Source organism: Sarcophilus harrisii, chromosome 6, assembly GCF_902635505.1.
Source record: "Sarcophilus harrisii chromosome 6, mSarHar1.11, whole genome shotgun sequence".
Lineage (NCBI taxonomy): Eukaryota > Metazoa > Chordata > Mammalia > Dasyuromorphia > Dasyuridae > Sarcophilus > Sarcophilus harrisii.
Window position 1 is genome coordinate 222,439,600 of NC_045431.1, and position 27,785 is coordinate 222,467,384.

General features: G+C 41.9%; 1 protein-coding gene across 1 annotated transcript; it reads right to left on the reverse strand.

The window, feature by feature from the left end:
- Positions 1–6,752: 6,752 nt before the first annotated feature.
- On the reverse strand, positions 6,753–26,846 carry TRAF6 (TNF receptor associated factor 6). Its single transcript, XM_012552577.3, has 7 exons — positions 26,761–26,846; positions 16,932–17,253; positions 14,083–14,233; positions 13,053–13,211; positions 11,825–11,896; positions 10,262–10,339; positions 6,753–9,715 (listed from the first exon to the last, which is right to left on the reverse strand). Exons 2-7 carry the CDS (start codon positions 17,225–17,227, stop codon positions 8,879–8,881), a joined length of 1,593 nt encoding a protein of 530 aa, XP_012408031.1. The 5' UTR covers positions 17,228–17,253; positions 26,761–26,846; the 3' UTR covers positions 6,753–8,878.
- Positions 26,847–27,785: the final 939 nt, after the last annotated feature.

Sequence of the window (27,785 nt, forward strand, 5' to 3'; positions counted from 1 at the left end):
AACCAGGATGAATGTGCCATCATTTCCAGGATGAACATAATTTCTGCTCAGTCACATGTGGTTAAACGAGGGAACCACAGAACATGTTCAAGGTCTCTTCCAACTCAGCTCTCCTGTACCTCTTCTTCTCAGTTTATTTACACTGTGCCCTTCCCCCAATCACGACAACTTGATTTTAACATTAAAACAATTTATTAATTTTAAATTTTTTTCCAGAAATGCTGGTTATAATTTTTCATTTACAAGGGAAAATACAAACCAACATACAGTTTTATTTTGGGACTAGTGCAACAGATAGACCAGAAAGGACAAGGGGCAAAGGTCTCTTTCCTTTGCCAGTGGGACACGCGCCTTCCCCAAAGACATTCATGAAGGTGAGGTGGGCTGCGGGGTAGAAAAGGAAGGGAAGATGTTTAAGGACCTCCTCTCCTTTTGTCCAGTCTCTAGCTATCAAAATGTCTACAGTTTCAGCCATTGGAGTCATGTGTAAATATCCTATCCTAGAACATCATGGTCTCTCCAGATCCAGAAACACAGGCTTCTTACTACATTCACAAAACAGTGGAGAATTGGCTAACTAATTATTAGGGTTCCTCCTAGCCTCTGAATAAAGAAAAAAACATTTGAAAGGGATTAATCTAGGTAATTTCCCCCCTCCCCCCAATATATCATGGGGTCAAAAGTGGGCCCAGATATAACAAACTTGTCCAGGCTGGAGCTCACAACCAGGTTGATTCCCTGCACAATTTCTACAAATTTACAGCCTCTTTGGGTTCTCACAGCCAGCTCTTCTGCCTGTCCTTAATCCCCATCCTCCTGGAATTTGACAATGGCCTCAGCCTCCTCAAAGGACTGGTAAGGCACTTGTTTACTACCTGAGAGTGAATTAAAGTTTTATTTGGAGGATTTTAAGAGATCTCTGATAATTAGAGAGCCAATGGGGTGTAACAAAACCAAGGCTGGGTAATTCTGCATGTGAGCAAACATAAATAATAATTTGCTGCAAAGAGTTTTAAAGAAAACTAGATCCTAGCAGTTATGTGGTGGGTTTATTTTATACAGATATAGAATCTACAAGCATAGATTCATCTATCTATATCCCTATATACACTTGTGTATTTTATACATATGCATCTATATGTGTATACGTGATAGGCCAGAAACTTCTAAAGCAGCGATTTCAAAATACGTGATCGATGGCCACTGGTGTGTTATTGTGCTTCATTTCATAAAAGGTCTGATCAATTCCTAGCTTTTTTTTTTAACCATTTATGGATAAATGATTATTTTAAAAACATTCTTTGGATTTATAGGCTATCTTTTCTTTAAAAGGCACAAAACATTTTCCCAGGTATATGACTTCCTTGCTCAATGTTCAGAATCCAATCCTTTGCCTTTCAGCGTGATGGCTTATCCAGTCAATATTTTCTCATCTCTCCTGATGCAGGATTTTGGGAACCTGGACACTTCACAAAAGCTCATCCAAGTCATTATTCATGACCAACAACATTTGTTTAAAAGCAAATAGTTTACACCACAGTGATGTACAAAAGTATTTCTTCATGCAGAAATATAAATAAAACCATAAAATGCATTAGGTATGGAAAATACAAACTTTCTAAATCAGTTTTTGAATCCTTAAATTATATCTCCATTATACATCCCAAATATAACTCGTTTCATTTTCAATAGCAATGGAATTTAAGGGAACTGAACTCCAAGGAAGCCTCACTGAAAGTAAGCTCTGAAAATGTTACTAACCTTTGCTTACATGGAAATTAATTTGCAAATCAGTCAACTCTTTTCCCTTTGAAAGCAAGAAGACACCAAGTTTCATATTCCTCCGAGCACCAGTAAGGGGAAAGTACTTGCAGAAGCCATCTCTGCCTGCTCCTCCATACTCACTAGGGAACTACTGCAGTACTCGGACAATTTATGGGGTAGATGTAGGACAAGCTTGCAAAGACTGGGGCAACAATGTTTTAAGACAATCTTCCTTTCAGAGAACTGTTGTAGGAGCCCTGGAGTTATGCTTTAGTGCCAGGACCAATCCTACATGGAGAGCCAGGTTAAGAACATAGGATATAAAGTATGCCCTTCGTACTACCTTGGAGTTGAATGTTCCCATTTTGCAGACTCCTTTTCAAATTTTTGCCAACCAGAATTACTGTTCTGTATGTGATTCTGATAGCTATTATGAGAAAACAGCCTTACATTAAAACAAAACAAAACATTACTTCTGTAATAAAAATGAAGCATGATGACTAAGATGGAAAAGACATGGCATAAAGAGCTAAATATCTCTTTACAAATGTTCATTTTCGATCAAAAGGTCTCCTTATATTGCTTCAGTACAATTAAACCCATGGGTCTACATTGATTTGATTAGGTCTTCCAACGTACGAGCCACCAGAGTTCTACAGGAAGGAAGAATAAAATTTATAGGAGAACTTAAAAGAGGAAAGATGAGAGATAGTGAGAAGGAAATAAAAACATCTGTTGTCAGGTTGTCCGAGCATTACACTGGAAGATGGCTTCCCAAGTACAATAATAGGTTTGGGGAATTTGTAGTCACTATCACACTGGTCTCCATTAATAGTCAAAGGCTCATTTTATAAAGGAACAAAACTATGGGGTGACATGACAACAAAAACACCCCCAGATGACAATTTTTGTCATCTTCACAATTAAATTATATTTGCATAGCACAGTAGTTTACCAATTTTCACATTTGTATCTTCTTAATCCTCACAATCACCTTGTGAGGGAGGGAAGCAGTGAGCTGGGAAAGAAAGTAACACTCAAGTTTGGAACTATGCTCAAAAAGTTATCAAACTGTGCATACCCTTTGATCCAGCAGTGTTACTACTGGGATTATATCCCAAAGAGATTATAAAGAAGGGAAAGGGACCTGTATGTGCACGAATGTTTGTGGCAGCCCTTTTTGTAGTGGCTAGAGACCGGAAACTGAATGGATGTCCATCAGTTGGAGAATGGCTGAATAAATTGTGGTATATGAAAATTATGGAATATTACTGTTCTGTAAGAAATGACCAACAGGATGATTTCAGAAAGGCCTGGAGAGACTTACACGAACTGATGCTGAGTGAAATGAGCAGGACCAGGAGATCATTATATACTTCAACAACAATACTAGATGATGACCAGTTCTGATGGATCAGGCCATCCTCAGCAACGAGATCAACCAAATCATTTCTAATGGAGCAGTAATGAACTGAACTAGCTATACCCAGAAAAAGAACTCTGGGAGATGACTAAAAACCATTACATTGAATTCCCAATCCCTATATTTATGCACACCTGCATTTTTGATTTCCTTCACAAGCTAAATGTACAATAATTCAGAGTCTGATTCTTTTTGTACAGCAAAATAATGTTTTGGTCATGTATACTTATTATGTATCTAAGTTATATTTTAATATATTTAACATCTACTGGTCATCCTGCCATTTAGGGGAGGGGGTGGGGGGGGTAAGAGGTGAAAAATTGGAACAAGAGGTTTGGCAATTGTTAATGCTGTAAAGTTACCCATGTATATATCCTGTAAATAAAAGGCTATTAAATAAAATTAAAAAAAAAAAAAAAAAAAAAGAAAGTAACACTCAGGTCATACCTTTCCCAAGATCACACAGCTAATAAGGAGCATGGCCAAAAATACAATACAGACAGTCTTTACTTAACAGAAAAGACATATCAATCTTGTTTTAAAGAATTTAGAAGACATCCAGCTACTCAGGACTAATGGAAATGGTCATCATGGAAATAGAGCACTGCAATATTTTATTTAAAAAACAACAAACAAACCTAACTGGAAAGGGCTTTTAAGGTACGTATTATTTTTTTCCAAAGAGATAAAAAAGTGTTTCAGAAAGGGACTTAACTGTGGGCCTTGCCGATTCTATGAGAATGAATTAAATGAAAAAAGTGAAAAAGATTTTTAAAAATTTTCTCCAATAAGGTAAAATATGTATTAGTAAAACAGAAAAGATCCTAGGAACTCTGAGCAAAAAAACTTGTAAAATATAGTGGGCAACTGGTAGGGCATGATATTTATGTTCTTTTTTTTTTTTTTATGCTGATGGTCCAGGAGATGGTTCTAAGCACAGGCCTGGTTTATTTCAAACTGTACAGGTTTGAAAATGATGAATAAATCTAGTGAATTTCAGATTATAAATTTTGTGGCAAATGCACAATTTTTCTAAATAATCCGTGGAGACTCATGTTTCTCGTTCCATGTTCAACAGCTCTTGCCAAGCTAGGTCTCCCTGACATTATCTTCCCTATTCCCCAAGAAAAAGATAATTTTGGTTATGTCACCAAAAAAAGGGTTGCTTAAGGGCAGAAGTAATTACTGACATGTAATTACCTCCCTACTCTCTCAGCCAACAGCCCAATGTGTGACTTAGAGCAAGCGGAGGATAAACACCATCTTGGACAATCCAAAGAGGAAGTGGCAAAAGGAGCTTATTTTAGCTGACCCCAGATGATGCAGAAGCATAAACTGGAGAGCAGAAACCAGTCTGTCAGTTAATAAAACACAAATACAGCCTGTCTCTTCACCTGCCAACTTGTCAAACTAGTAAGCTTCCACTTTTTCTTTTTTGGCACAGTAGGACTAAAAGAGGAAATCGGCTTGTTACTTATCAGGTTCCGAATCAAGGTCAGTCTGAAGACCTGACCAAAAACATCTCTCCGTCTTGGATGATAACTCTATCATCAGTCTCTGTAATGATCTTTGGATACATTTAGGAAAAGCTAATGAGAGAGGAAAGAGCAACCCTTAGAGAAGCAGCAGCCCAGTTGACAGGCACGTCATACACTGACAGAGAGCAGAGAGAACTGTCTCCAGACTTAACTGCCCAGTTTAAGCCTCCTCCTTCAGCGCTGTCACGTGCTTCATGAGAACTGTCAGAGACATGACAACTTAATTTCTGAAATCCCTTACTTTGAGATGTAAGGGGCCTTAGAAATGATCTAATGCAGGGATTCTTAACCTGGAGTGCATACATTTGGTTTTTTAATAAAATATTTTGATACCTGTATTTCAGGATAATTGGTTTCTTGCCACAGGGCTCCCTGCCACTCACAGAAAGGTCTGATATACTGGAACCTCCTCATTTTAGAGAGGAGGAAACCCAAAGCCAAAGTGGTTGTGGCAATCAAGCAGCACTTGCTTGGCGTCTCCTGGGGACAGGAAGAGGGTCGCGGGTGTTCCTGAGCCAGGGGATCACAGAGTGGTCTGGTTAAAGAGCAGATAACAAAACAGTGGGGGAGTAGGCCGTGGGAGCCATGGATTATGTCAGAGTCAAAAAGGGAAATCTAGCCTTTTGTTTTGCTATTGGTACAACAGGGAAGGGGGCTCTCTCTTTAGCTTTGTTTCCCGTCCTCCTTTTGTAATGATAAGTATCCTTGCTTTGGGGTGGGCATTAGTAAAATAAGTGATTGGTAGAAAACTTAATATAAAAATTAATTAGCCCCAGCTGATCAACATTTATTACTCCATTGTACTATTCTTTTCTGATCAGCAAGTCACTCTCTCTATTCAGCTCTTCCTGAGAGTCACTAGTTTATAATAAAACTCATATGGTAACAACTAATGTTCAGAACTAGATTTTGCTCCAACAGTCAAAATCCAAGGCTTCTAATACACTACTGAACAAATTCAAACAAATAATCTATATGGGCCTCCACGGGCCCATTTCTTATGCCCATCATTATTGTTCTAGGAGGAGATGTAAAGAAATACTGAGTGAATTCAGTGTTACCTTTTTAAGCTTTTTCATTCAGATCCTATGGTTCTGAAGAGGTGAGGCAATCATTCCAAATAATGGACTATAGAACTGTCTCCACTCAGAAATTCCTACATTTAATGATTTCTAGGCTTTCTTTTAGGGGGATAAATGAAAAAATTATCAAAACTAATTTTAACCTCCCTTACTTATAAAAAAAATAAAATAACAGCATCATAGGTATGTGACAGGGATTCAAAAAAAATCTAGTCATAAAATATCCCCAAATAGCTTTGAATCACTGGTTTACACAACTGGGCAGTGGGTGTGCATCCTGATCACAGGTGCAACCACAGGGGCTGTATACTTGTAATGAAATTTGGGACCGTTATTAAATTTGTGATTGTGTGTACATATACACAAATACTTGTGAGACACCACGTACAGCAAATATATTTATGCACACATCTCTTTTAGTCTCAAACTTTAGTTCAACAGGTGATGACTGATGAGTATGCAGACATCTTATCAACAGAACTCAAAAAGATGCCAGAACTAATACTCCTTATGAGTAATGTCAGATGTCATTCATCTGACCCCAAGGAAGAACATACCCAACAAATGCTGTTGCTATCACAGTAAGTAGAAGAATGACGCCAATGTTTCATGTTTCTTTGTAGAGGTAAGATCCGTAGTAGATTGCTCGACCCACATGTAGAAACAGGCATATAAAGAATATAGAAGCCCCATTAGCGTGCAGGTTACAAAGTAGTCAGCCGTGGTTAACATCACGGCAAATATGAGCTACAGAGGAGAAAGTGGTAAGTGTATCTGAAGTACAGTGTATTGCTAGGAAGAGGCCTGTGAGGATTTGAATAATTAGGCATACTCCTAATAGAGATCCAAAGTTCCATCAGGCAGAGATATTAGATGGAGTGGGCAGGTCAATAAAAGAGTGGTTGATAATTTTTAAAAGGAGGTGTGTCTTTCGTAGATTGGTCATTAGTTTTTGTAGTTGAATTACAACAATGGTTTTTCAGGTCATAGGTTATGGTTTAAGTCCATACTAAAACTAATATGGAAATGATGCTTATTTTTGTATTGTCTTTGTTATTAATTTTTGGGTTTGTGGCATTTGCTTCTAAGCCCTCCTCTGTATACGGGGGTTTAAGTCTTGTGGTTAGTGGGGGCTTAGGCTGTGCTATTGTTGTCAGTTTAAATAGTACGTTTTTGGGGTTAATTGTATTTTTGATTTATTTAGGAGGAATGTTGGTGGTGTTTGGTTATACTGCTGCTATGGCTAAGGAGGAGTATCCTGAAAGCTGAGTAGGTAATATAGTGGCTTTTAGTATGCTGTTACTCAGCTTGTTAATAGAGATGGTTTGATTTATTGTATCGGGGGAGGTTGAGGTGGTTACAGCTGTTGAATTGTTTGATTCGTTGGGTAATTACTGTGTAGGTCAGGATTGGAACGGGGTGTCTTTGTTGTACGGTTGTGGGGGTTGGGCTATGGTGTTATTAGGTTGGATTTTATTTATTACTATTTTAGTAGTTTTGGAAGTTATTCGTGGTCTTTAGTTATAGGATTAGAAGAATTAATGTTGTAGAGATTATGAAGGAAAGGAAGTAATATTTAATAAGTCCTTTTTGAATAGAAGTAATAGTGGAAGATATGGAACTGTGTAAGTTAGCTTGACCTTTTGGTCCGGTTTTTTCATATCACCCTAAATCAATTAGTATGGTAGCGATGTGTTGACCTATTTGTAGACTTGTCAGAGGGTTTAGTCGGTGGAAAATGTGTGTGAAATAACCTAGTATGTTTGAGAAGTTACATGTGTGGATTAGAGGTGTGATTGGCATTTTGTTAGTTAACATATTTAGCTCAATTGAAATTAGGATGCCTGCAACAGTTACTATTAGGGCTGATATTTTTGATAGGGCTGGTATAGGAATTATGGTGGGGAGGGATGTTCGTTGTGAGGAGGAAGCCTTTGAAGATACTACCTAGAGCTAGTCGTATAATAGGGTTAGTTATATTTGGATTGTTTACGGCTATTGGAGAAAGGGGTAGGAATCATGGTTCATTTAGGAGAGCAAAGTGAATTACTCGTATACTGTAGAAGGCTGTAAGCATAGGGGCAATGAGTGTTATGCACGGGGCACATTACTCATAAGGTTCATAAGAAAACCAGTACAGAGAAGATAGAAAGTAAAAATGCTCTTATGTGTCTTCAAAGAAAAGTGCACTGAATTAAGATGCAAGAATATTCAATAATGAGTATTCAAAGTCTCTAACATTCACATGTACAGTGTGAAAAGCCTTTTGCAAAGTTCAAAGTTCTTTATAAAAATACTTATCATCTTGGTTTAAAACTGCTATAAATGACTGTGCTTGCAGCCAGAAATTCCCTGGGAGAAAAAGAGCAGCAAATGGGAACTTTACCCCAGATCTCAAGAGCTAAAAAAGGAGGTCAAAATTTTGAGAACTCAAATTTCTAACTATCTGTTCTTTCTGGGTAGGTAAGGCAGTAGTGATTATCAATATACTTAAGTCTAATATCATCAAAATAACATAGTTAGAAGGAAATTTATGATTATCCAGAGAAGAAAAGGCTTTCAATTGCTTCATCATGGCTTTTGGATAATAAATAACATAACATTCTTTGGGTAAAGTTCATAGGAAAATCCTTTGGCGCTGCTCTTCTGACTTGATCTGAGAAACAAGAAGAGACATCCTTAGACTAACAAAACAGCTAAAATACATTAAAGGCATCTCGGATTCCATTCTTTTGCAGAAGTAGACAAAGTGTTCATATCTAAGGGAAAACTGTTTCAATTTAGATTGTCTCAGAAAGAGTGAGGACTCGGGATAATATGGATTCAGATTTTTGATGAATGATTTTTAGGCAATGGTACAGACTTTATGACTGAATAATGAAATACTCTTTCTTTAAACCATTGTTTTGGTTTGTGTTTCATTAGTTAGAGGTTTTTAGAGAGCTGAGGCTCTTGAATCGACTTCACAGGCAACCAGAAATAAAGCCTGGAAGATACAGTTGTGACATAAGCCAGGTAAAGCGACCGTAGACTCCAGACGGCGTCCGTTTTCACAAGCCAGGGGCCATGCTCTACACCCCTGCGTCAGTACTGCGTGGCTGAAATCCCTCCCTCCGTAAGCTATTCATGTCCAGGCGTGTCAAAACCTCACAACGCACAAGTAAAGTATCATCTTTAATGAAGGTTCTTTGTCTAAGGGCTTGTAAATGCATGAAAGTTACGTAGCCAAAACCTTTGGGGTTCCGGGGGATGGTGGGTCTCTGGAAGGCCAGCAGATCTGGCTTGGCGTCCATTACCTCTTCATGATTCTGCCTCACCGGGGCTTCAGACTGATCAAGAATAGTAAGGCGTATCGTGCCCTGGAAGGGCCAGGGAAGATGGCTGTCATACTCACCTTGCATCGTGTGGACAAAAAGGGAAATGTAGTTAGCGCAGCGCTGAGCACTGGGCAGCTGCAGGTGAAGGCGCATGCAGAGCTTATAGCCGGGTTTCCCAGTGTAGAATCCAGGGCTGTGGATGACTACGGGTTTCTCCTCTTCTTGGGATTTCAAATGCATCCCAAAGTTGTTGATTTTCCAGATGTAAATGCCATTGCACTGCTGCGCCTCCATCTCGGTGATCTTGTCCTCGAGGGTTCGAATGGTCCGTTTGAGGTCCCCTACGCAAGCACTCTGCGTTTCCATCTTGGCCGTCAGCTCTCGGATTTGATGGTCTTGCATCACAAGGCGACTCTCCAACTGCTGGATGGTTTCTTGGAAGTTCTGAACCTCCTGGTGGCATCCTGAGGGGATCCGGGGCACCCCCGGATCAAAAGCTGCAATGCTGATGTTCTGGATGGCCTGTGCCATCATGCGCATGTGGGCCAGAGTATCCTCTTGCAGGTGGCGTGCCAAATGATTCCTCTGCATCTAGAACAAAAACTGATCATAGTCAGAGACTGGAACAGTCAAACCAAGAAAAGAATGAGGAAAGGTCAGAAAAATGAAAATAATGAACACATCTATCACTCTAAAGTTTGCAATGCATTTTATGTACATTATTTCATTTAACTCTTACAACAACTTTGTGAGGCGGGTAGTTTGGTTATTATGAACTCTTATTTTAGAGAGCAGCAAACTGAGCCTCAAACCTCAAAGGTATTTCTGAATTCGACAATATCCTGTTGTCTCCTGAAAGCTGATAATTATGGTTTACTTAGAACTTCCAATGACGGAAGACTAGATTCTTTGACGCATCTTGCTGAGTAACATAAATGCCACAATTTATCAGAAAAGTTTTTTTTTTTTTTTATAATAGCTTTTTATTTTTCCAAATATATGCAAAGGTAAGTTTTCAACATTCAGCTTTGAAAAACTTTTTCTCCCTTCCTTCCTCCCCTACACAGCAAGCAATCTGATAGAGGTTAAACATGTGCAATGAGAAGAGTTTTTCTTGATGTTTAAAACAAAACTCACCTTCTTATCACACCCAAATGTACTGAATGTACATGGAATTGGAGCTGTTGGGCAATCTATATCATAGTGATTAGGCATCTGGAAAGAAACAAAACAAAACAATTTTCCTGCAAGAAATAATTTTCTCCAGACAGTTAAGATCACATTTAAGTTGACTATTTCAATCTCCAGTAAACCATTAGTAAACCAATGTCAAAGTCACACACTGCAGGTTAAATAGTATTAAATCCCATAGTATTCCAACAAATGAGATTTTTGAGAAGACAAGAAAATCAGTCCCACTGTTGATACAGACTGCCCTCTAGTGGTTTTCAGAGGGAAGAGCCGTGTCTGAAGGGGCTGTAAAGGTAACAGAAGAATCCACAGCTCCAGTGGTAACAGGGTTCAGGGCCACCTAAAGCAGGACTGCTGGGGTCCAGAGCTGGGGACACTGCCAACCCCCTACCCCGCTCTGCAGCTTCTCCGTCCCTTCTGTCCACTGTCCCCAGGCCTGCCATGAGTGGCATGGCCCTTTCAGCTCCACTGGCTAACTGCAGACAAAGTTCCCAGTGCTGTGACAAATTCTAACAACACAATCCTGATTCTCGTTCCCGATGTCCCATCTTGATGCAGTAGGAAGCTTCACAGAGCAGATTTCTCCAAATAGTCCCTGAACGGCTATTGCTTCTGCTCTAATGGCACAATAAGACCTGACACTCCACTTATAGGATGAGGTTAGTGTGAGCAGTTATTTTGTGAGATCTCAAAAGTGAGACTTTTTTCTTTAAAGAAAGAAAAAATTCTGAGAAGAGAATTGGGAGCTGTGACATAAGAAACGGGAAAAAATGTAGTGTATTAAAAATGGACACTTTTGTCTTTTAGAAATAAACTCAACTGGTCATTTCAGCAACACAATCAATCAATGGAAAAGTTGAGAGTTTTCCTAGTACTTGCTGAGCAAATTATTAGATGATGATCTCTACATGGGCAGATTTCATGGTTATATTAAAATTCCTACCGGTAATTCTTATTTTTCATGCTAAATTGTCCTGGGACGGCTAGCGTGATACCTAAGGCATGCTTATGATGGACTATAAATACCAACTTCTCTTTAGGCTTCAGGGCCTACAATCAACTGATAAAAGAAAGGAAAAGAAAGACAGGAAACTACAGAACTTGTTACACTTGCTCTTATCTTACACTTTCCTCTTCTCAGATGGATTCTATCTCAGGGATACTTAGCAGAGCAGAGGCTTATCTAAAACAAAATTCTGAGTTTATTAATTTGAAGATGAGAATGTTCAATGTTAATATCAGCCCAACCCTCTCATTTTACAGATGGAAACACTGAGGCCAGCTTGCCCAAGGCACGGCCTTGCAACTTTAGCCTTCTTTGGGCTTGTGCCTCTAAAGTTCTGAGCAATCCACAGAAAATGACTGACATGGCTGGCCTCCTCCACTACCCCCTGCTGTGCTATGGAGCCCCTCTACTTTGTGGATCTCTCATTTCCAATTTCATGACCCAGACCACATTCCTGGGAGCTTTCAGGGAATGTGTCTATTTGTGAGAAAGAGTCATTCTACCTGTTCGCGGATGAGCATGGTGTTGCAGTATTTACAGAAGACTGTTGCCAGTGGACAGTTCTGGTCATGGAACTACATTTTGGAGAAAAAAGAAAAAAAAAAAAAACCCATAAGTTCTCTTATATCTTAATCCAACTAAGCAAGTCCACAGCTGATTTTTCACCTAGCCCAAATTACTCAGGAACAGTAAGATTTATGTGGCACAAACTACTTTAATGGTTTCAAAGAACTTACTTTTCCATTTCCCCAGGATATTCATAAGACTAATTGAGCATTCTAGTTCTCTGAACAGAATACTGACCAAAATGCAGTAGCTCTTCAGCTTTTCCTTAATTACTAGCTAACGAGACACAACTGAGGTTGGTGGGATTTAGGCTAAGCACTACTTCCAATTCCCCACAATCTGTCCCCCAAATTTCCATCTTCAGCATGAAGCCTCCTAATGAAACCTTGTTTTATTAAATGGAAGGAATCATTCCTAGTATGAGTTTTGCTACGTTTTGTCTCCACTGTTGCAAGTCAAATCCCATTATTAAATCCCCTCATCACCAGAAAGAATCTTCAAGTTTGGAAAATCAAATTCCATGCCTCAAATCAAACGATTTAAATCAGCATTCCATGTTGATTCTACATATACTGATATGGGGACGAGGAAGTTGATGTGATTTTGCTCTAATTATGACGCAAGAGTGACTCTTAACATCTTCAGTAAGCCAGCAAATTTCATTTGTCTCATTGTTATGAAACAGAGGGAATGTAGAAAAAGAAAAATTATAGTTAATATTTACATACTGTTTATTCTTCACCAGGCACTGTGTTAAAGAGCCTTACAATTATTATCTTATTTGATTCTCACAACAACTCTGAAAGGCAGGTACTATTATAATCCCTATTTTACAGGTGAAGAAACTCAGGCAAAGAGAGGTTACGTGACATGGCGAGGGTGACATTTGAGTAACCGAGGTCACATTTGAACTCAGATTTTCTTGGCTCCAAGCCCCATCCTTTCTCCACTGCATCAATGACTGTCCAAGCCATTTTAGAGAGTAGCACCCTCTAAGGAACTATGTAACTATCAAGAGTTAACATCACCAGATAATGCAAATGCCATGAAAGTTAGTCTTGTCATGGGGTGGGTCAGAAGGCCCAGAGTTTTAGCTCTAATTTTATCAATGACAGCAGCCTCTCGGTGCCTTCATTCTGTGGTAGACCCTGGGTTAATACGTGCCTCTTTCTCTTCAAATGGCATTGGGGCAGCACAATTCACACATGACACTTGCCGCCTTGGACACTCCGTGAGCATATGATTGTGAAGGAGATATTTCCGAAAGGAAAGGTGGCACTGTGAGCATTCCACAAGTGCAAACTCACAATGTGTCTGGTGATCCTATAAAAAAAGCAAAAGGAAAACTGATGACTCTCTGTCAATCAAGAGTTCCACTTGCCCTTAGCAAGCTGATTTACCTATTATTCAGATATGAGAGAACATGAGTATTGTGTAACCCAGAGAAGACCATATGCAATATGGCTGCTTTACTAAGTACTTTCAAATAGCAAATGCAGATTGACTAGGTGCATTTATGCAGAGATAAAAGAGCTAGTCTCCAGGTCAGAAGAAGCTGTGTTCCCACCTGGGCTCTGCCATACACAGGGCTGCATGGCCCCGGGCTGTGGGCCACTCTCCAAGACTTTATAGAGACCTGAAGAGCTGGAAGGAGAGTTCCTGGGTCAGGAACTCCTCACACTGAAACACAACAGGACCAGGCTCTGACGCTATTATTCAGAGTCCCAGAACAAAAACACCCGCAATGTTCATAGTGAATGACCTAAAGGAGGAGCTGCTCTAAGGAGCAGTGGAAAATTGACTGCAAGTCATTAAACTTTAAGTGCAATATAAGCTGTGTAGTTAAGCCATTGATTGGCCCGAGTGGTTTTGCTCACCGGTACTTTCATGACTTGTTTTAACTCACAAGCCATAGGGGTATCCCACCTCATTAACAAAGTGCACAATTTAGGAAAGTGGCCAATATGGGGGTCTGAGAGTCAAGGGTAGCACCTGCAGGGCCCAGGCCAGCTTGGCTGCAGATCGGACAAGAACATCTGGGGAGGGAAGAGGAAGAACCCTGGCTTCTCTTTCCCTAGGAATCCTAGGTCAGATTCTTTCCAGGTGTATGTGGTAGCCCACCAACAACTGAAGGATTGCCAAAAGTAAATTGTTTTGGAAGCATGACAGAATAGCAAAGAGATTTACAGTCCACCTCTAGATGCCTCAGTTCCATTTTCAGCAGACAACCTTCATTTGGACATTTCACTGTAAGTGAGAGGATTTCCCGTTTAGCAAAATTGTCAGGAAATAGTTGATTTTCCAGCAGTATTTCATTATCTACAGGGCATTTGTGACCCGCGTCTCTACAATAAATAGATGAAAAAAATGTGTCAAATTATCAGAGGGCTATTCAAACTTAACTATCATTCAACAAATACATATACTCTCCATTTAGTATCTATTATACAACATCGTATTGAATAACCGACTATATTACCAAAATAAACAAACAAACAAAAACAACTATGATAACCAGTGGAAACGGAGCAATCATATGCCATCTTCATGGTGTAAAGCAATAAGGGATTTTTAAAATCATGGGGCTATTTGATACCGTAAGAGATGTGGACCCTTTACATGAATAAATTCACTGGCAGACAGAATCTGGACAGTGTTGGCAGCCTTGTTATTGAGTCACAACAAGCCTAGTAACTAAAGGATATGCTAAGATCCCTGATTCAACTAAATATGATCAGGGCATTTCCAAGAGTCCCACGTAAGGCTTGTCTAATCAAACTAGTGAGTTGTTTGGGGGCATTCTGGTGATGGGCCATGCCTTAAAGACGATCCAAGCTTTGGCACAGGCAATGGGAATGATTTCAAGAAAACGACAGGAAGGGGAATGGATTTGAAGCCAGCAGGGGACGGGTAAGTTCTGCAAGTGCTCAATTTCACATAAATGTGAACAAGTCATTTACGTTTTCCAGATTGAGTTTCCTCATCTGCAAGGTGGAGGAGTAAAGCAGGACTCCTTTCAGCTTGTCAGACCTCACAGGATTATTGTGAAGAAAATACAGGATGAGCAGAGCCATTATGATTAGGGTGTGCACCCTGGTGCCGGATCTCAACTCATCCTCAGCCCTAATATTTTAGGACTTTCTCGTTTCTTGTGAAGGCACTTACCATTTCTGGCCTAAGCTCCTTATCATTCTTTCCCAGCCACTGACTATCACTTCTATCATTAGCTTTAAGCAGACAGTAGATCTTGATGCATGTTCTAGGATCCCTTATCTAGGCAGCATTGAGATTTCTTCATAGTGAATAAGGTGGTGCTTGAAGCATGAAATGCTTAAATATGGTATAATTAAAAAAATTAAGCAATCTAAATCTAGGAAATCACATACAAAACATACAGGGTATCTATACAAAATATCAAACCGTTACTTGGTACCACAATTCCTTTTGAAAGAAACAGAATTAGATTCAGATGAGTGGATGCACTCTGTTGGTTACATAGGGTTACAAGGGACCTTAAAGATTACACTGTACCCCCTCTCATTCTACAGATGAGGAAGCAGAAGCACAGTGAGACAAAGTGATTTCCTAGAAGTCACATGAGAATGAAATGGCAGAACTGGAATTTGAACTCAGGTCTTCTAATGCTAAACAGTAGCTGGTGATGGTACAAGATGACATTATTTCTATGAGCATCAATGTGAGTACAAGCAGATAGCTGAAGTTTTAGAAAGAAACATAGAAAAAGAAAACCCTCAAATTTCCTTTTGTGGGTTTTGCTTCTTTTCCTGGTCCCATCATGTGTAGGAAAACCTCCCTACTTATTAATTTTTTTTTTTTTTTTTTTAAAAAGCTTCAGCTTGCCTTGCTTTCTAAGCCTGGATGATACCTGGTGAAACATCATACATTTCTAGCTTATTAATAAGAGGAAACTCGATATCCACACCCTACTCCTATTTACTACACACATTGCATGATGGAGCATCAGGGGAAACAATAAAGGCAAAAGCTAAGCCAACAAGCTTGGTTTCCTGGGAGCTTTTTTAAAGTAATATCCTAACAGAGCATCTCAATTCACCCTGAAGGTACAGCATTAATTTGTACTTTACTTGTAAATAAAGATACCCATTACTCAACTACTTCACATGGATCTTAAAAGAATTTTTAATAGGAGAAGGAAGAGGAAGAAGGGGCAGTAGTAGTAAATGTCATTGGAATGAAGCCATCCATTTTTTGTGTGTACAAGTGGTAAGATTATCCCTTGTAATTTGTAGCAAACCATGGTGACATTCATCTATAGCCGAGTTTCTACTACTTTATATTTTTTATAAAAGAAACTTGCTAAAATAGTTAGAGATGCTTTTAGTATATAGAGATGCAGTAGAAATTAAAGTTTTCTTGGAAGGGGACCTTTAATGAATTCATAGAAATTCTATTTATAGCTGGACTATCAATTGCTAATGAAAGGGTATATGGGTAAATTATTCTTACTACTGTGCATTATTAATATGGTCAAGCTGACTCAGATATTAAAATTATACTTACAGCTCATTTAAAAAGAAAGCTCGTTAAGTTTGATTTTTCACTAGTGCTCTAAGCTTATGGCTATTATTTTGTGTTCCAGTCTTGCCATCTTAGAAGAAAGTAAAGCTTTGGGCAGCTTGTTGGCGCAGTGGATAGAGCACCAGCCTTGAAGTCAGGAGGACCTGAGTTCAAATGTGACCTCAGACATTTAACACCTTCTAGCTGTGTGACCCTGGGCAAGTCACTTTACCCCAATTGCCTCAGAGGAAAAAAAAAAAAAAAAAAAAAGTAAAGCTTCTATGTTCTTTCTCTGAAAATGATGATTTTTCTCTTTCTTCACAAGAAGATATGGAAGAAATGGTTTTATAAGCTGGGGAATATGGCAATTATCTTAACAACTGTTGCTGGAAACAGAATCCAGCTTTCTCAGTTTACTGTTCCATGTCCTACATTACCCATGCAACGTCTTACCCAGTAAAACTAGCTCTTGAGAAACTCAAGCTCTTTCCCATGTTTTGTTACCTTATTGACTTGACAATACAGGCCTTGCAGAAGCGATGGCCACATGGGGTTTGCACAGCTTCCCGTAACGCCATCAGACAGATGGGACACTCGTATTTGCTTTCAAGGGGTGGATCAAACTCCACATCATAGCCTTGAATCTCTTCCATCAGGGAGCTGGAAAGGTTCCCAGGAACGGGGCTCCCGTTTATGCTGTCCTCCTTGGCACCGGTGCTGCAGGCACTGGCCATGGCGGGGCAACAGTCACTTTCCGGCTGGTTGCCACCGCAGCTGTCTTCACAGTTTAGCAGACTCATACTTGCTAAATGGCCACACAACTTCTCTGCAGAAATATCAAGAAAAAAATGCTTAAAACCTAATTTACTTAGCATTTGTTGCCTTTAAGCAAAGAATTCATCTCTTCAAACCTCGGCTCAGATGTCACCCTCCCCCCCCAACCCTTCTCCCTCTTCAAACATCCCCAGGATCCCCCAACTTCCCTTGGAGGCTCGTTTTTAGATATGCTTTTTTTTTTTTCTGCTAAGTTTCAAGCTCCTTGAGAATAAGACTTTGCATCTCTGGATTCCCAATACCTCAAACACCCAAGGTACTTCATGAATACCAAATGAATGGTAATAAGGCGCGGTAGAGAGTGGGCTATGTTTGAAGGGGGCAGACCTCCCTTGGCAGCCCTGCTCTGACTTTTACTGAGAGCCAGGCGATCCTGGGCCCCTCACTCACACTCTCAAGGCCACAGCTGAGGAGAATCATCTGAGAAGACCAGAGGTCCTGCTGGCTCTAACTCCATGATGCTCTGTGATCTACACTTAAACCCAAACCCAAACATCTCACAAGAGCCCTGAGTGGGGCTGCTATTTTCATCCTCATTCTGAGGGCAAAACTCCCTCAGGATCAGAGAATTAAGTAACTGGCCCCTAGTCACCTGGTCACGTGTCTGCAATGGCCTCCTGCCTCCGAGGCTGGCCCTCTGCTGTCCCAGCCCCTTCCCACATGGCCCTCGTCCTGCAGGGCAAAGACTGCTGGTTGCCCCGGGACTCTCAGCCCCCTGCCCTGCTCATGTGTGTGCGTGTGCCAGAGCTTTACACATGCAGGCAGGAGCGCATGGTTGTATTTTTAACATCAAGACCCGGTCTCCCCATCTTAGTCGGGAGAGAAGTGTGGGGAATACTCCCGGGCCCATCCCCATCCCTGAGGGCCTTTATCTGCTCTCTTCATTTTGGGCCTAGACTGGCTCTTTCCTTCTCAGGCAGGCGCCCAATGCCAAACATGGGAGTGTGTGTGTCCAATCAGCACTGCCCCCCAGCTCAGGACCTCTAACCTGGGCAGCCTCTGCAGCTAGGGTTACAGGAGGCACTGCTACAGGGCCCACGCAGTGCTTATTAAAGCTTTTTCTCAAAGTCGACTTCGTCCCAACCCTGGGGATAAGAAGTCAACAGGAGAACGAGGAGAAAACACAACAATGATAAATAAGCTAGATCCAGCATCCATAAAACACAGAGGGATGGGGAGAGTGTGGGGTGGGGAATCGGGCAAGGCCTCTAGTAGAAGGTGACACCTCTGAAAGGAGCATGGAGGCCCCAGGGACAGAGAGGGGGAGGCGGCATCCCAAGGGTAGGGGAACGGCAGGCTGGGTCAAGGCGACAGTCAGGGCTGGTGTAGCTGGAATATGTTCTCAAAGAGGACCCTGACCTCAGGAAAGTGACGCCATGACATGCAAGTGATCTGGATTTAGCAGAAGCGCCGGGCATGGTCACCTGCCTCACTTTTCTCTCCAGAGTTGTCAATTTGTGGCCAGATACAGAGCAGGAGAATGGAGATGAGCGATTATAGACTTATACGGTGTCTATGTCTGTAAAAATGTTAAGGGTCAATCTCTGATCCGCTGATCTCTGAAGAGAAACTTGAAATACAGGTGAGTCTCTGGTGTCCTACATCAACTGCGATGAATAACTCATGATCCTTTTTCAAAATGTCTTTCAATTAACTGAAACCTAGGAAATATGAGACCAAGATTCTTTTTGAAGCCATATATTTTAAATTAAGCCATAGCTCATCTAAAAACTTAAGATGTTATGACTTTTCACTCTTCTCACCTCTCTCCAGTGTTCTGAGTTAAGAAAATGATCATCTGTAGTTCTAAGAGCCTTTAAGCTCAGTAGTAAAATTATAAGTCACTTTCACCTTATTAAAAATATTTTACAGAAAGACTTCGTAGCTAAGGTGAGGATATGTGACTTTACGAACAACAAAAACAGGTCCCTTTACCTCAGCCAAAGAAGCTTCTCAAGCTGGCAAAGCCTTCACTCCTGCCTCTTCCTCTTCTACTAGAAGAGTTCCTCCCAAAAAACCTCCATTTAAAGAAATATCTATCCAAGCCATACCCTCTTCAAACCTGGCTCTGCCCAGGTTTCTCCTTCTTCCAGCTTTTATTTTGTCCCATTAAATTGTAACCTCCTTGAAGTCAGGGATATCTTTTGGCTAGTATTGGTATTCCTAGGACTTAGCAAAGCTCTTGGAACAATCTTTGTAGTTAATATTAAAAAATGCTCTCTTGCTCCGTCAGTCTTTCTGTCTGGTGTTAGAAATCTGGAAGTTACAATTGTATCTTGTTAAAAATGAGAATGGGTCTAAATAGTGTATCTTTCTTTGATTTTTTTGTGACTTTTTTTCTTTGTTTACATGATGTTATACAATTTCCCTTTGTAAGCAGTTTATTTGTTGCTGAGCAGATGCTTAGGAACTGGAATGATTTTTAAAACAAGCTTGATAATATTTCCTAGGAATCAAGCCATCCAGAATCATAGTTCAAATTAACCCAAACAGCTTTGACAATCAAAATTTAAGCAAATGAATACTAAAATCCACTGACCACTGACTCCAACCCTGTTCTACAGCTGAAGAAACTGAGACTCTGAGATAAATGGGCCCAATGGGCCCAGGGCCACATTGTCATTAAGGGTCTGAGACAGGGTTTGGACCCAAGTCATCCTGAGTCCTGTTGGGTGAAGAGAAGAGTAGTTACTACTTCTTAAATTTCTGCACAATAGATCTTTGGCTTCAATGGTTTTAGTTTCAGAGTCAAAGTTTTTTTTAGAAAAAAAACAAAAAAACAAAAAAACAACCCAAAAACTAAGGTTTCTCTTTTATGTATATACCTGCCTTTCTACAACACCCTGCTCGAATTTTGTGTCATCTCTTTTCTGTTACTGAAATCAGTATTTCAAAAATTCAAGCAAAAATGTGATTTGCTTTAAATGGTTTTTTAATGAGTAAATAAAGCACAATTAATAGGCAAAATAAATTCACAATGACACGCTGCTAAAAAGCAACTGCTTTTAGTATTCTTGTTAGAAACATTGTAGGTTACTGCTATATATGACTTGTGCTACTCTTCGTGAAGAAATCCTGCTATTTCTTAAAGTGAGAATGGTCGTCTCTCCCCTTGAATGTATTTCTAACATTAAAGGGCAAAATATTTTTTAACCAGAAAGACATATGTGGCCTTTTCTAGCCTTTGGAGAAAAATATAAATATGTTTTAACATGATTAAGATAGCACTTTATAATTTACAAAGTACCTTATATATAGACCTCATTAGATTTTTTTTAAAGAAAAGGAAGGAGGAAAGAATAAGCACAACTAAGCAATCCATTAAAAAAAGTCTGAAATCACTAGTAGGCCTCTCACCTCTCCAAAGGGATGGTTTAGAGTACCTTAAAGTTTGCAAAACACTTAGGTACTACACGGACCATCACAATAACCAAGTCTGTCAGAAACATTAGGTCAGTGGTTCTCAGAAACATTAGGTCTAGAGAATACTGGGGATCTCTGAAACCTTTTTAGAAGGTCTACAAATTCAAAAATAGTTTTTATTTCCAATATGGTAAATGTCGATAAATATAATCCAGATAAACAAAAATGCTTTGGAGAGATCCTCAATAATTTTTAAGAAGATAAAGATACTGAAAACAAAAGTTTGAGAACCACTGCATTAGGTAATAGCTGTATTTTATGTATCAGAAAACTGAGGCTCAGGGAGATGACCCAGCTGGTAAATACTAGAGGTAGAATCTGAGTCCATTTCTTCCTGAATATGCAGCCAGCATTTTATTTACAAGGATAGCACTCATTTTCTTGAAATGTAACTTTGAGGTAGTGTTGCTGATAAAATCCTAATTTTGAATAAATACTTGAAAATGAGTGCATTTTAATATTTCATACAAATTTCCCAGAGGGTAATGTCCCCATTTAATAATTCATTCTGCAAAAACTAACGGTTGTTTTCATTGTATTCATTCTTTCCTCCACTGGCACAGACTCCAACTTGTGCACAGGATAAGGCTGCAAAACTGACCTGAGGGCTGCTCTGTTTGCAAGATTGATGAGCCTCCATTATTCCTGATAACACTCCTGGATGGAACTGTGCTCGCCCTCAGACAGCATATACTTTGTCACTGGGCCCAGACCAGCTTTTCCAGTTCAGCAGGCACTGCCAGAGCTTATTCTCTGATCCTGTCTTTGAGAGCCCAGCATCATCTCTATGCCATGAGACCTCCAAAGATCGAGTGGGAGAAACTTGGAATTCATTTAATATAAAATGAGAAGACAAGCAGCAATAAATCACAGAGCAGACAAAAGCTGCCAAGTGAATATTTTAAAGTGCTTTTGAAGACAGAGATATTTCTCAAATTTCCTTGGAGTTCTAGCAATAAGGGTGCTGCCATCCTCTCCAAAAAAACTCCCTAGACTTCAGAGATTGTGTTTTGTCCTTTTTTTGTAGACTCAGTGCTTTCCATGGTGGCTGATGCGTAGCAAGAGCTAACCAAAGGCCTGCTGCCTATTCATTTAAGTCCATTCTTTCCTCCTCCAAATATACATATTCAATGCATTCACCAAACAATTCATTTTGTTGGCAGTCTTGAAAAAAAAAAAAAAAAAAAAAAAACCTCAAAGACTTTTCCCACAATTTAAACACATCTTTTTTTTTTTTTTTTTTTTTTTGGGGGGGTGAGGAAGGAGCAAATGGATTTCTAAGAAAATGTGTTCAACAATCAGTCACAATTTGGTGAGGGGGGAATGGGGGAATTCACAGTTAGTTTACAGCTTAAAGACATCAATCACATGTTAAAAGAAAATACTCTAGTGACCCGAAAATTATATTGATAAATATTCCTAGCTTTAGGAATCAAAACCATGGACTCCTTCTGTCACTGTCTCCTTACTGAACACCAACTCTCTTCATGGATAATGTCAAAAGGGCATTTGCTCTAACTTCAAAGGGAACATTGGAAAAGGAAACAAAGTCCAACACAAGCACCTATTTTCCCCATATGTTTGATTTTCTAGGTGAACACAGTGATGAAATCATGGAAGCATATGCCACCAAGAAGGCAGGAAACAAGCATTTGTTAAACATGAACTATGTGCCAGGCACTTTAGGTTAGTACTTTATAAAAATTACCTCTATTTTCACAGTTACCCTAGGAGGAAGGTGCTATTGTTAATTATCCCCATTTTACAATGGAGGAAACCAAGGCAGAAAGCAGCAAATGGTTCCTTTCCAAGTAGTCTCTCTGTCTCCTAGTTACCTCTTTAAAGACATCACCTCTGTCAACAGAATGCAATTTCCACAAAAGGCTGAGGTGAGGAAACTGAGACAGACAAAGGTGAAGAAGTCACTTGCCCTCCAAGTGCCATGACCATATATGAATTCAGTTCTTCTGACTCTGGGCCCAATCTCAGACACATATTTATTTACAGCCTTGTAACAATTACCGAATTCCTAGCAGCTCATTTCCTCAACTATAAAAGAAGAACAATCATATCCTAGCATCATCCTCACAGGAGTACTTCAAAAGTGAAATAAAATGTGTATAATACTTTGAAACGCGTGTGGTTCCATATAAATGAGAGCTATTATCATAAGTAAAGTCCTGATCCCATTGTTGCTGTTTAGTTATCTCAGTCTTGTCCTACTAGTTTACCCCAATGGAGTTTTCTTGGCAAAGAAACTGGAGTAGTTGTTGTTTCCTTCTCTGCCCTGAATGGCTCACAAATGGTGAAGGGAGATAACAGCTCTCCTTTCACTAATATGATGGAACCAGGGACTAGTGGGAGTTTTCTTTCCGGTTGGGACTCTGGGTTTGCAGCTTTGAATTCTGTGCATAAGAAAGACTTCTTTAATTGATTAGAAAGTCTGGAGGCAACCAACAGATGTTACTTTTGGTTCTACAACGTGTAGAAACACCTTCAACAAAATGTTCATACAACAGAGGTTCCCATTAATCACTAAATATTTAAGTATCTAATAATACACATCAAGTTTCCCATTGTGGAAAGGGAAGAGGAAGAAAGAATAAAGAAAGGACACAAGGCCTGATTCATTACTTCTAGAGCCACAAGTGGGGAGACCGACAAGCAAAGATCAAGAAAGCTTCAAATAAGACTTTCAAATGTGATTTTTAAGTCAAATCAAAGTTTTCACAGGATGTTAAACACACACACAAACACACACACACACACACACACAAAGAAGCAAGGGACTGTAGGAAACAAAAGTGTAAAAAATGCATTGTCAAATGACCATTAATTCTTTATGTATTAAGACTTAGAGAAACTATATGTTTTCACAGAGATTATTCTATGACGCAAGGACAAGAAGAGTTCATAAATATGTGCATTTTTAAAGCATTAAAGGTAGGAAATTAAAATTCAAAAGACTGTATATAGGCTCTATACATAGGAATTAAAATACGGGAAACAAGAGAGAAGGAAGAATCACAAATGGTTCTCACAGTCAGTTTTGGGGAATAAAGTTTTCTTAAAAAATTAAATGTAAGGCCAACTGTGCCAAAATTAAAGTTGCAATTCTAACATTCTGTAACATGGTGAAGTGGAAGGAGTTGTTTTGAGTTTTGGTTCCAACACGTGAACAATTAATCTGATCCCCGGGGGAGTCGATTTGCTCATTTGTAAAATAAAAAGACTGGACTTGGACTCTCTGGACACTCCTAAAAGTCCCTTCTGTTGTTAATAGTTTACCATTTATGTAACTTGTTGCTGACATCTTATGAAAGGAGCATAATTATGGAAACGTTAATCAAATAAAGTATATGGGAGACCAAGGACACATTAAATTATTCCAGATTATTATTCCTGTACATTTATATGGCAGACACAAAGAACCTTACAAAGTGCTTTCCTTCCAACAACTTCAACAATCACTATAAGTAGTAGATTTATTATCTTTTTTTACAGGTGGGGAAACCAAGTTTTGGAAAAACTAAATGACCTGCCAGTTACAATCCTAAGTGTCAGAGTATTCATCTGAAATCAGATGTTCAGGCTAAGACTAAGAGTCTTCTCACTTTGTCAAAGTGCCAACCTCTCTCCAATAATCAACAAAATAGAGCTTCATAATCTGTCAGATCTATAAGGAATCAGAGACCATCTAAAAAGTCCCAAGAGTGAACTGAGCTATGAGAGAGTTGAAGTTTAAGGTCTTAATGTTGTATCTAGTATAAATGGCCAAGGCTCTATAAATAGAAATAAGTTAACACACACATATACATATATGTATGTATATATGTGTATACATACATGTGTGTAACATTCTCTTTAAAATGTAATGTTCTCTGTTGAGGTTTTCTTGGGGTCTGTGGGAGCAGCCTTCGGTTCAGTTCAGTAATCACCACAAGTGCAGCCAGGATTTAAGGTCCAAATCCTTTATTGTCTCCTTCACTTGGGGCTCGGCTAGTTTTCTGGAAGTCTTTCTCTCTCTCTGGTTCTGAGAGCTTGAGCTCCCACCTGCCTTCTCAGGCTTCTGAATCTCCTCGCCTTCCAAGGGTTTGTGCTTGAGCCTCCAGCCACAACAAAGGTGGAAGATGGAATGAATCTGTCTCAGCCTCTGAGAGTTTCTAGTGCATTTGTCTTTCTAGCCCCGAGAGCTTCTTGCTTATATGCCCCACATTGAGTATACACCAATCATTGATCACTAGGAAACAATTATTTGTTGTAGGATTAAGTCAATGCTAAACTAGATTTAACCACCGTCTCCTCAATTCCACTCAGTACCTTGTTTCACCTTCTGGCCCATAACATCTTGTAGGATTAGATCAATCATACTGAACCAGGCTAAATTAGATCACTATTGTCTCTATCAATTCCACTCTTAGCTCCTTGTTTCAAATTCAGAGTTCTGGCCCATAACATGTGTAAATATGTATATGTACATGTGTGTGTATAGGTATATGCGTGTATACCTGTACACACACACACACATCAAGAGTAGGGCCCTACCGCAAGGCTCCTGCCTCCAGCCCATGTTCTTTCTCCGAGGCCAGGCTCCCTTCACTACCCTAATGAAAGTCGTCCAGTTCGCAAAGAAGCTGGAAGTAACAGCAGTTGTGATTTTTTTCTTTCACACTTCCCCTGGACATATTTGGTAACTGCCTTTGCCTAAATCAAAAGCATACGCGAAACCTCGGGGAGTTCAGAGGGAGCGCTTTAGGTGCTTTCTGTTCAGTCGCTCCCGAATGCCCGGCGGACTTCCCCTCCCCAAATACCAGGAACAGTAACACAGACCCAAGGTCTGGGGCTGTGAGGCCGAAACCCGTGCCTGCCTGAGGCCAGCGGGGAAACTGCCTCCGAACCCCGGGGGAGGCTCCCTCCAGTCCCCTCCGGGGGAGGCTCCCTCCAGTCCCCTCCGGGGTTAACCACAGTCGGACCCAGAACCCGCCCAAGCACAAGTGAGCACGGCCCCGGCCCGGCCACCTGCGCCTCGGAAGCCTGCAGGAACCCTTCTGGAGCCCGGGCGGCCGCTTCCCGGGCTCAGTCCTCCTCCTCCTCTCCGGGCCGGGCACTTCCCTCTGAGGCCGGTCCGCGGGCTCCCTCCCCGCCGCCTCCCGTTTCCCTTTTCCGGACGCAGGCCCATCCCCAGAACCTGACAAGTGCCTGACTCTTCCTAGCCAGCGGAAGCCATCCTGCCCGAGGAGTCAATCCGAGGGGGCCGCGTGCGGGGGGGGGCCGGGCCGCTTCGGGCGCTCCGCCCCTGCGGCCCCGGCCCGATTTCCTCATCGGGAAAACGGAGCCGAGGATCGTACAAGACGGGAAGGGATCGGGCAACAAACACTGCGCATCTACTCCGCGTCCTGCCCGGGGTGAAAGGCTAAAACGGCTAACGGGATCGCAAGGCGTTAAAGAGAACTAAACCCCCCCCCAACCTCGCTGCCCAAGTTCAGGGGCTCGCCTCCCAAGGGGGCCGCGATGCCCTCACCCCCATCACCCCGCCAGGCCCTCGGCCCTCACTCTGAACCTCACCCCGCCCCGGAAGGGCCGCATCCCCGTCGGGGAAACCGAGGCACGCAGGATCCGCGCCTTCCCCCGGGCTCACAGCAGCCGGCAGACGCGCCAATGTCCGCGACACATGAGAGAATCAGCCCCCACGGAGGGAGAGGGGGATCTAAGGAGACCCGAGCCCGAACCTCGCCCGCGCTGGCCTCAGTTTCCCCATCCGGAAAGGGGCTCCCGAGGCTGGCCTTTCAGTCCCGGCCCTACAAATGCTAGCGGGGACCCCTCCCTCCGTCTCCGGCGCCCTGTCTGGGGCTCCCTGAAGGGGCTCCCGGAGGTGCTCCCGGGCTCTCTCCGAGGCGTTGAGCGCCCGGCACACAGCAGGTGCCTAATGCGCGCGGGTGACCCTTCCGGTTGGTCCCCCCGGACGTGGAAGGTCTCTTCCTCCGGGGGTGGCGCCCCAGGGGAGGAAACTGAGGCACGGAGCGGGCGGGAGCCGTTCTCCCCCTGCGCCGCAGCCCGCCGGGCCCGAGACACTCACCCGCACTGCCTGGCTCTTCCGTCGCTCAGTCGCTCCGGCGCCCCGCAAAGAAGGAGGGCGGAGAGCGCGGCCAGGGAGCGGGCGAGGGCCCTCCGGCCACCGCCACAGCTTCCGCCTTCCCAGCTCCTGGCCCGGGCATGGGAACGCGCCTGCGCCTGCGCCTGCGCCGGTCACGACGGTGTCCGAGAAGGGTCGCGCTCGCGCTAGCGGCGCAGCGCTCCCTACCGTCGCGGCGGTCCTCGGGCAGGCTGCTCCGCACTCCTCCCACCCACGGCGGGATTGCCCGGGTGAACTCCTGCCTTGCGCGTCCCGGGTCGGCGCGCGGAAAGCGAGGCGCGGCCTGGGACTCTGTGAGGCGAAGAAGGAGCGGGAAGTGATCCCGGCCCCGGAAGCAGCGGGAGTCGCCGTCACCTGCGCGAAACTGATGGGAGGGAGGGGCTCGGCCCGTGATGTCTTTTTGGCGGGAATTCCCAGGTGGCCTCCGGGGAGACTCCCCGTGCGCTTCCTCTTGGTTGTTTTCGCTCTGTTGTTACTGTTACTTTTGTTTTCTGAGCCTCCCAAACAGTCTTTTAGGAGCCTGGCGCGGGGCCGAATCCAGTGCGGTCACCTCGGCCGTGTTAGCCCGCCCTGGCCACGAGCAATCTCCATCCTTAAAAACCGTGTTTCTGGTCTACGTCGCTGCCACAGCTTAACCTAATAGACCTGATAGCTCCTTCCTAGTCACTCCGCTCCCCACAAGGGCTCTTTTTTAAATGGAGCTTCTCCCCCTTTTCCATGAGCTGCTCTTCCCAGAAACTTGTTGTGCCTCCTCCGGGAATAACGCATCCCTGCAAATGTGATCAGCCCGGAGATCTACTTTGACGTCCCTTAGTAGGCTCACCCCACTACTGGGCACGTTGAATGGTGTCGCAATAAACTCCCAAACCTTCCCTGGTGAAGGGCTCAGAACTTTTCAGCTCCACTCTCCATTTTCCAGAGTTTCTTTTCCTTCTTTATATCCGCAGTGTTGAGCATAGCGCCTTGGG